A 9,528-nucleotide genomic window follows, 5' to 3' on the forward strand; every position below is an offset into this window, starting at 1 on the left:
AAATAAAAATCAAAACCACTGCCAACCAGCACCCCCCCCACAGCACTTCTACCCCCTTCTCTCAACCCCCACTCCCTACCAAGCCATTGTATTCATTACTTTTCTACCATTGGGAAGAAACTTCATGACCAAGGCAACTTCTAGATGGAAAGGTTTATTTAGGTTTATGGTTCCAGGACAGTAAGAGTCCGTCACCATCACAATGTGGATGCATGGCACCGGGCAGGCATGGCGACTGGAGCAGTAAGCTGAGAGTCACATCTTAAATGGAAAGCATGAAGCAGATAGCTAACTGGGATTGTAACTCTTTTAACACCTCAAAGCTGGCTTCCAGTGAGATATTTTCTGCAACGAGGCCACACCTCCTAAACCTACAGAAACAGCACCAACTGGGTATCAAGCCAGAGACTAGGCAAGGAATCTCATTCAAACTGCAGCCTTAACTAAACTTTTCCAGTGATCAGAGACCATGGGCATTAGGACATCGGAACTTTGACCACGTTTAGTATTGATTTATAGTTTATTCATTTGTCATTATTTGTGGTGTCCAGAGATGGTCTCATGTGGGTGAGGATGATCTTGAACTTATTTTTTTTTCCTTTTATTTATTGGGGGTGGAAAGTGGACACTAACAGGCTTGGGAGGGGTAAAGATAGAGGACGAGGGAGAAGGGGAAGGGACATCAGAGGGGAACAGGGCAAAGGGCTGCTTCTGGATAGAAGACAGAGGTGGCACATGGTGAAATGGCAGTTAATAAAGGTACAAGGGGAAATCCTGTGTTAGGATGAGGTGTTTAATTTTAATTGGGTTAGTAGGTTTTCTTTGAGGATAAAATAAAATAATTTAAGCCAAATTAAAGTATAACAGCAGGTTCACTGGTCCCAAGGAAGGAAGCCAGGGAAGTTGCTGGGGGAGGGAGGCAGAGGGGTAAGGGAAAAGAAAAGAAGAACATGTGTACACAGGAGTGGCAGAGGAAGACTGAGAGGGGGAGGGGAAAGGGAGAAGGAGATGATCTTAAACTTCTGATCTTCCTGCCTACACCCCAAATGTTGGATTATAAGTGTGCCCCATCACCCCTGGTTTTATTCAGTGCTGGAAATCAACCCCAGGGTTTCTTACTTACTAGGCTAGTACTCCTCCATGAGGGTACGTGGTATATTAATCTTCAGTTTTATACAAATTGAGTATTATATATCTTTTTTTCAAAGAGAAATAAAAGGTGATTAGAGGTGTTTGTAGGACAGTCTTAGGGTGAAGCTTATGGTGCATGTGTGTGTGTGTGTGTGTGTGTGTGTATGTGTGTGTAAGCATCAGGTTTCTTTCTTCGGTGCCATCTACCATGTTTATTGGACAGAGCCTCTTGGCATATTAAACACAGCAGCAAATGCGATTTGTTTAAAAACTATTTCAGAGCAAAGCAAACCAGAGGTAAAGCCTATCCTGAGCAGAACTTCAGGTCTCACTCCTTAGATGGCACAGGCACAAGACAGGGGAACTGCTTCACAATCCTTCATTGGGATCTTTCTAGTCAAAAATAATTTATTTAGTGGTGTTAGGGATTTAGCCTAAGGCTTCATGAATGCAAGGCAAGCACGCTACTAACTGATCTACACCTCCAACCCCAATATCAGATTTTTAAATTTAATTATGAGTGTATCTGTGAGTGTGCGCGCGCACATGTGAGTGCAGCGCCATAGGGATCAGAAAAGACCTGCAGATCTCCGTGGAGTTGAGTTTGAGGCAGTTCCGAACCGCCTGGCTCAGTTCTGAAAACCAAATCCAGGTCTACTGCTAGAGCTGTACACACTCTTAAGCGCTGAGCCAGCACCCTCCCAGGCCCGCCTATCGTGCTTTCAATACAGTGAAGAACAAAGATTATTGTTCTGTGTGTCCCCTTCTCCCCTACCCCGCATAAACACAGGGGGAGGCCAGGCTGGGTGCAGCCTCGGATCTGACTTCTCTCTAATGTCTAATGCCCAGGACTTCAAGCCTGGCCGGGGTCAAGGGCGGAGTCGGAGCTTAAGCTGTTTAGACCTTCCAGGGTCTTGGACCGGCATTCCGGGAGGGAGTCGTACCACAGAGACGGCAGCCTAGAGCGGCCACTCCCGCCCCCATTCCCCTCCACTCCGCCCCGCCGCCTCTATCCCGGAAGTTGCTGCTAGGCGCTCGAAAGCGAGCACCTCATCTCAGAGATCTGGAGCGGCCGCGCTTGCGGAGCTGTCACCATGCCTGTGAGTTTTTGACTTTGGTCTTGGGCTTACTCTCCTTCAGGTTTTCTGTTAGTCTGGCGCCTCTGTAGGCGGCTAAGCCCGCGGCGTCTCTTGCTCCTCACCGCAGCTCGTGGCGCTGGCCGGGGCGTGGCGGGCTTGTCGAGACTTGTCCGGGCGGCGCAGCGCGGCGTGGCGGGCCCTGCTTGGGCTTGCGTGAGCGGCCGGCCCACGGAGTGCAGCTCCTAGCCCACTGGGGGCTTCAGGTTTCTGCTGGTTAACCCTCGCAGCTTCTGACACGTTCATTCCACTCCGGGCGAGCGTGCAGCAGCCCTGTGCCGGCTATTCCATGTGGAGCCTCGGGGCTGAGGTCATCCTGGCCTTGCTCTGATCTGCTGCGGTGCTTCTTCGGGGAGGCCTGAGCCAGACTCTAGTTCTTACTTAGCTTTAATGGCTGTCCAGCCGAACGAAAAAGGGTGTTCTCTTTCCCATATGCTGCCCGAGCGCCATAAAGTCCCAGGACAAGGACTGGCAAAGTATGGGTGAAAGTGGTCCTATTTTGAAAAGTTGGTATCTCAAGTTCCCCCTCTGCCCAGTATGCCTGTTGCTCCTGCTTTGCATTCTCGTGGTTCAATCCGCCACCCATATACTTTGACTCCAGCAGTAACAATATGCTTTCTTACTCAGCTGGCTAGAGATCTATTACACCCTTCCTTGGAAGAGGAAAAGAAAAAACATAAGAAGAAACGGCTGGTTCAGAGCCCAAATTCTTACTTCATGGATGTGAAATGTCCAGGTAAATTTTCATATCTTCTTGTCCTAAAGGACGTTTCTGAAAAGATCCAAACTTGAATAAGTCAGGATCCACTGTTGAATAGAAATGGCATCCCAGAATTGTCACAGGGCCATATTAAAGAAACATACTCAAACCTTAGTAGAAACATATGGGAGCCAGGTAAAGATAACGTTGACTTAAGCCTTTATGTTGTTAATTAAGATGATGAATTTTCTTTTCCACAATGCAACAAAAGTATGTCGATTTCTTCAGTCTCAAACTGCCGTCTGATGTGTTTACCATTAACCATATGTGGCTGTTTAGTACTTAAAATGTTAGATGGAAACAGAATTTAAGAATAATGCACTAAACTCCGAAGATATACCATGAAAAAGATGACATGTCTGTTACATACCGAGATGTTGATGTTTCAGGAATGCTAAATTTAATGTTTCACCTTTAAAAAAAACACACGTGGCTTCTAGAATAATTGTTTACAGAGTTTACAGGAAATGTGTTAAAACATCACTTATTATATAACATGTACCTTACATATTGACAAGAAAAATGATGAGCTGGTACCGTGTTTTCATCTGCTTTTCAAGTTTTTAATGTATGGTTCCCCTCCCTTTTAGGTTGCTACAAGATTACTACAGTTTTCAGCCATGCTCAGACAGTGGTTCTTTGTGTGGGTTGTTCAACCGTGCTGTGCCAGCCCACAGGAGGGAAAGCCAGGCTCACAGAAGGTATATCGTTTGTCACGTTTAAACCCAGTAATGAGATTTTACATGTTTTATTGTGGGCTCTTTAAAAAGTCCCTAGTTCAGCCTAGGGAGATGGCTCCCAAGTCAAGAGCACTGGTTCCTCTTTGAAAGGACTTGGATTCAGTTCCCTGTACCTGAGCTGGGAGATGGCTCAGTGGTTATGAGCACTGACTATTCTTCCAGAGGCCCTGAGTTTAAATTCCAGAAACCACATGGCTCAATTCCTTGCACCCACATGGCAGTTCACAACTGTCTCTAATTCTGGTTCCAGCAGATTCAACACCCTCACATAGACATATATTTAATACACATGAAATAAAAATACATTTAAAAATAATACATTTTAAAATGTATATTAATAATAAAAAGAATCCCCATTTCAAATGGCTAAGTTTATACTTGTGATACTGCCATTATTTTTTCTAACTTTAGAATACTTAAAATCTTATAGATTTATCAATGTTTAACTTGGAATAAAATAAAAATAAGTCAGAATGGAAGCAAATAGTACTGCCTACACAACAACACAGGGTTTTTTTTAACCATGAGATTTCTTTTTTAATATTTTGTTTCTTATGTATTTGGTGCATAAAAGGTTTTTTTAAATCATTGCCAGTTAATGAACAAATATCTCAGTTGTATCGATTAAAATGCCTCGCATTTTATTTTATGGATAACTATTTAATTTAAAATTCAAATTAACATTATTAATTCTTAATAACATAATTGTGTATGTAGTTTTTCATAATACATTCATATTTATAACTCCATAATACTGGAAATTTGCGTATGTTTTGGCGAAAATCCAAGATCAATTTGGTGTGACTAGGTAAGATCAGAGTCCAAAGTCAACATAAGAATTGGGGGTGTAGTGGCACGGGCCTTTAACCTCACTGTTCAAGGTAGACGCAGGTAGATCTGAGTTCAAAGCCAGCCTGGTCTATGTAGTGACTTACAGGACAGCCAGGGCTGCACAGAGAAACCCTCTCCCTCTCTTTCTCTCCCACATATACATTCCACATTTCCGCATACAGAAACGTGACACATGAGAGCAATGCTGTAGTTAATGTGCACTTGGAGTGTTGCTGGGACTTGTTCTCATGCCATGCCATTGGAAGCTTGTGTGCATATGCTAGCAGATAGTCTCCGTGGCAGAGTTCAAACATCTGAGAACTCTAGACAAAGTTACTGTTTTGGGAGACTGAAGAGGAAAGAGACTGAGGAATTAGGGAATAAGAATCTCCAAAACAGTTTGAACTGTTGAGTTTAGTTTATGGTCTTAGGTAGACTCCATGGTATAATTTGAAAACAGTGATCATTGTGTTTATGTCAGAATAAACCCATACAACAGTTACTACAGCAAATTTATATCAATCATAATACGCAGAAACTTGTTTTCTATTTAAAATCTAACATTCCTGCATCTAATCTAAGATTTCTAAAACTTTATTTATAAAGTACTTTTTGCCACTAAATCACGCCATGGATAAAGCGTAAGATGTTTAATGCGCTCTCCTGATTCCTTTGCAGGCTGTTCATTTAGAAGAAAGCAACACTAATCATCTATACAAGTTCCTGAATTCGTGTTTTTCACAGAAAGCCTTATCAACTTTAGTTACTCTACCAAGACAATGTAATTATTGTTTGATTTTATAAAGTCTACAACAATGATCTCCTATTTTGGTGTCAGTTTTTCAATAAAGTTTTACTTATGAACAAGTTCGCCCCTCTGCTTTTCTCTCTCTTTCTTTCTCTCTTAGATTTATTTATTTTAGGTATATGAGTACACTGTAGCTGTCTTCAGACACACCAGAAGAAGGCATCAGATCCCATTACAGATGGTTGTGAGCCACCATGTGGTTGCTGGGAATTGAACTCAGGACCTCTGGAAGAGCAGTCAGTGCTTTTATCTGTTGAGCCATTTCTTCAGTCCCTCTTTTTTTTTCTTTTTTTAAAGTACATGCGGGTATGCTATACATTTACTGGTACTGTGCATGAGATCTAAGTTAAAACATTTAAAAGTGTATTTTGACTAGTTTGTGCCCCATTTCGAGAGTGTACACCACCTAAATATTTGACTTTCAGACCATTCTAAATTGCATTGAGTGTACTTAAACGTACCTTAGGATATTACAGCTCCACTTTCACACGTATAGGCAGAGTTCTGTCAAGCCACGTTGTTGCTATTTTGATCCATGCTCATGTTGACTTTTGTTTCAGAATGGCAAATGCTCTCAATGTATGTCTTTTACATCTGGCTCATTTTCTATATTAGATCTTGTTTTCTTGTGTACCAAAACTTTATTAGAAAGAAGAATTAGGACTGAGGCTTTTTCTTAGTGGTAGAGTACACAGGAGGCCCTAGTTCAACCCTCAATACTTCCAGAAAGGGAAAAGCCCTGGAGATTTGGTTTGAAAGCCTACTTTAGGGGTGTATTTCTGGTCCTGAGTAATCTGTAGTTACAGAAACTAGCTGCCACTGCTGTGCAGTGTTGTGTTTTCATGAATTGTAATGAGAGAGTATAGGAAAGTGGCTTTATATAGTGCTATCTTTGGTTTTCAGTTTGTATTTTGAGTATACACTATTCTTGATCTGTGGTCATTTTTTTTTTGTTGTATGAGACAGGGTTTCTCTGTAACATCCTTTTCTGTCCTAGAACTCTCACGCTATAGACCAGGCTGACCTAAAACTCAACAGATCCATCTGCCTCTGCCTTCCTAGTTCCACCATGTCCGGCACAGTCAAGCTTTCTAATGAAACTTAATTTTGTAACTGTATTAGACCAGGCCCTCTCACATCTTAGGCATGTTAGCTCTATCACTGAGCTGTACTTCTAGGCCATTTGTTTTTGTTTTCAAGACAGATTTCTCTGTGTAGCCCTGGGTATCCTAGAACTCATTCTAGACCAGGCAGTGTAAAAAGACAGGATAATGGTCAAAATAGCTAGGATTGAATCAAGTTCTAGTAATTTTGGTTTGTTACATAAGGAAAGATAGAAGATTGAAAATTGTACTTTAGAATTTTGGAGATAAAATGATACAAAGTGCTTAGCATGATGTCTTTACAAAAGCAGTACTCTGCTAATAATGGTGGGCTTTTTGTTTTTAACTAAAAAAGAAACTTTCTATTCAAAATAAAGGTCTTTTAAAATTATATTTTCCTCTGTCCTTATTGGCAAACAAAGGCGCAGTTGTGTTGACTGCTTGCTGTAAAACAAGCCACCCCCAAGTTTAACAGCTTAAGATAGTGATGACTTATTTTTTCTCATGATTATGTAAGTTGGCTGGTTACTCTGCTGGTCTCATCAAGTTTCCCTTACGCAGCTTTAACTGGAGGTGAAGCCCAGCTGGGTGCAGCATGGTTTTAGTTGTGCCTCACAAATGATACTAGCTGGTGTCTAGGACATTTTGGTTTTTCAGTAAGCTTGCAGTATCCTCAGTGAGTGAAGGCAAGCAGGAAGGTCCCTTAAAAGAGCAGGACCTCACACAGTAATTCTGCCACATTTCACAGGTCAGGAGAAGGTCAAAGTCAACCCAGCATGCTCTCCCTGTGATGGCAATGGCATCAAAATCACACCAGAAGTTACTGTGTGACAGAACAGGAGGAAATTGCACCTATTAATGTGCTAGAATGCTGGAACCCACCTATTGCTTATTCCTATACTGTGAGCAAGTCCAAACGATAAAAGGATACATGAAAATATGTCTGGAGTATTGGGTAAAAGCAAAAACATTTTCCATCTAGTGTGTAGTCAAAAAATCATGTGAAAAAATAGTTACCATATAAGACTTATGTAAAACTATTCAAGTGGTTTCTTTTTTGATATAAGTACAGAATGTCGTCATATGGTTCAACCCATAAAACATTAACGGGGTAGTACACGCCTTTAATCCCAGCAGAGGCAAAGGCAGGTGGATCTCAAAACAAACCAACCAAAGAACAAAATGAAACAGTGATTAATGTAAAATAATGTGTAATATAATTTTATAGTTGACAGCAGCAGTTACAATGAACTGGATTTGTATAAACTTGACCAGATAACAATGACTCGTACAAGTGAGTTCTGAGGAAAGTAGAAAATGTATATCTGTATAAGTGTGATAGAAAGCAATAGTATGTATACATATGTGAAAGTGTCAAGTAAGGAAATGAGAGACCACACCCCAATCCTGATAGCCTGTGCCAGGCAAAAACGGTTGGGCTTTGGGTCTTCAGTTTTTTCTGCTTTATCATGCTTAGGTGAAGAAAATTTGACATGTTAACATTTAAAATTTCCAGCATTGGAAATAGGGGTATTTGTTGTAAATCTTTTGTGCCTATTTTTTTTATGTTCACAAAAGATCAATTTAATACAAAGCCATTTAAGTAAATCATTGTAACCAGTGATCTCCCTTGACAAGTTTCAGTAAAATGCTTTTGTTAAAATACAACAAGACTGTCTTTTCCTGAATAAGGGTCAGTCATTAGAGACAGCCTCTTCTTAAGATATGAAAATCTATGGATACTGTTTCTAACTGAATTGGGTAAGAAAGAGCGTGCTTATGGAGGCAGTCAGTCCAGGGTCTTCTGCTCTTATTCTCCACTTTATCTTTTGTGAGTGGTGAGATTAGCAGGCCAGCAGTCTTCAGGGACCTGCCTGTCTCCTTTTCCTCAGCATGGGGGTTACAGCATAGGACTATACCTACCTTTTATGTGCCAGAAAGAGATGGGCATGTTTAAAAGAACCTTGCTGTCTGTAATTCATACAACCCAGACACTGATTTACTGTTATGAAGGTGAAAGTGAAGAAATAGATGTAGGGTTGAGAAGTGCAGAGAAATTCTTTCATAAAGTACATAAAAACTTTGACATGGCTTCTTTCTGTTTTCCTGTCTCCGCTAGCACATAGGTAACCTCCAGCATATAACATTTGTGATTGTTACGACAAAGTATCCCAAAGTCAACACTACAGTAAGCCATCTGTGGTGGCTACCACCAGGATGGCCCTAAAGATTCTCAGTATTCACCCTGTGTATGGTCCACTGCTCCTATAATGGATCAAGGATGGCCTGTGATTATTAGACCAATAGAATTCACCACACGTGATGGTACAGGACCGCTTCTTCTGTACTATCTGTTCCTGTTACCTTCCTTGCCACAGTGGATGGCAACTCTGAGACTGCAAACGAAAGACTTCCATCTTCCCGTTCTTTCTGCCAGGTCAGCACACTTACATATACAGTTAATTCTTACTAGCTCGTAATGTTTGGGGCACTATGCCTGCTATGCTGTACTCCCACTCACTCTCTTCCTCTCTCCTTAACTTACTCTTAAGCACACAAAATCATGACATAAGTAGCCTTATAAGGAGGCTCCTGGGTGACAGGACTGGCTGCAGGCCATCTGGAAGCTTTTCCTCCAGTCCAGATGCTACTCTAGTATATTACAAATACTAGTCTCTTAACTACCATATGTTGTCTGCAACCTCTTTACAGACTGTGCCCCAGATCTGCCCAACTATATTACTCTTCAATTCCAGAGCCTTCTTTTAAGCTGCAATATACATATTTATGTTCATACATATGTGATTCTCATGAGTGTATTTTCACTGTTTAAATATTCAAAGGTCAATATTTACAGCCTTCTGTTGCATGAGGCATCCTCTATTACACATTTAAAAAGGGCATATTTCAGCCAAGTTCGGTGGCTCGTGCTTATAATCCAGAGACTTGGAAAGTAAAGCAGAAAGATTTAAGTTCAAAGCCAGCCTATGCTACCCAGCAAGACTGTAAAGAAGATGAA

The 9,528-nt window shown here is 41.3% G+C and overlaps 1 protein-coding gene across 4 annotated transcripts; it reads left to right on the forward strand.

The window, feature by feature from the left end:
* The first annotated feature begins 533 nt into the window (after positions 1 to 533).
* Positions 534 to 5,469, forward strand: Rps27l (ribosomal protein S27-like). Of its 4 annotated transcripts, NM_001276477.1 has the most exons (5): positions 534 to 567; positions 1,981 to 2,231; positions 2,895 to 3,003; positions 3,618 to 3,728; positions 5,277 to 5,469. In NM_001276477.1, the coding sequence occupies exons 2-5, from the start codon at positions 2,226 to 2,228 to the stop codon at positions 5,303 to 5,305; spliced, it is 255 nt and encodes an 84-aa protein (NP_001263406.1). In that variant the 5' UTR covers positions 534 to 567; positions 1,981 to 2,225; the 3' UTR covers positions 5,306 to 5,469. The 4 variants fall into 4 exon arrangements, with proteins under 4 accessions (NP_001263406.1, XP_038938077.1, XP_063122200.1 ...); XM_039082149.2 differs by lacking the exon at positions 534 to 567 and having other exon boundaries at positions 1,855 to 2,231; positions 5,277 to 5,465; XM_063266131.1 differs by lacking the exons at positions 534 to 567; positions 1,981 to 2,231 and adding an exon at positions 2,319 to 2,473 and having other exon boundaries at positions 5,277 to 5,465.
* The last annotated feature ends 4,059 nt before the right edge of the window (positions 5,470 to 9,528 follow it).

This window comes from Rattus norvegicus, chromosome 8 (genome assembly GCF_036323735.1).
Source record: "Rattus norvegicus strain BN/NHsdMcwi chromosome 8, GRCr8, whole genome shotgun sequence".
Classification (NCBI taxonomy): Eukaryota; Metazoa; Chordata; class Mammalia; order Rodentia; family Muridae; genus Rattus; species Rattus norvegicus.

Coding starts and splice junctions, on each gene's coding strand:
- Rps27l (XM_063266130.1), top strand. Junction 3,004..3,617: donor CATGGATGTGAAATGTCCAG/GTAAATTTTCAT, acceptor CCTCCCTTTTAG/GTTGCTACAAGATTACTACA.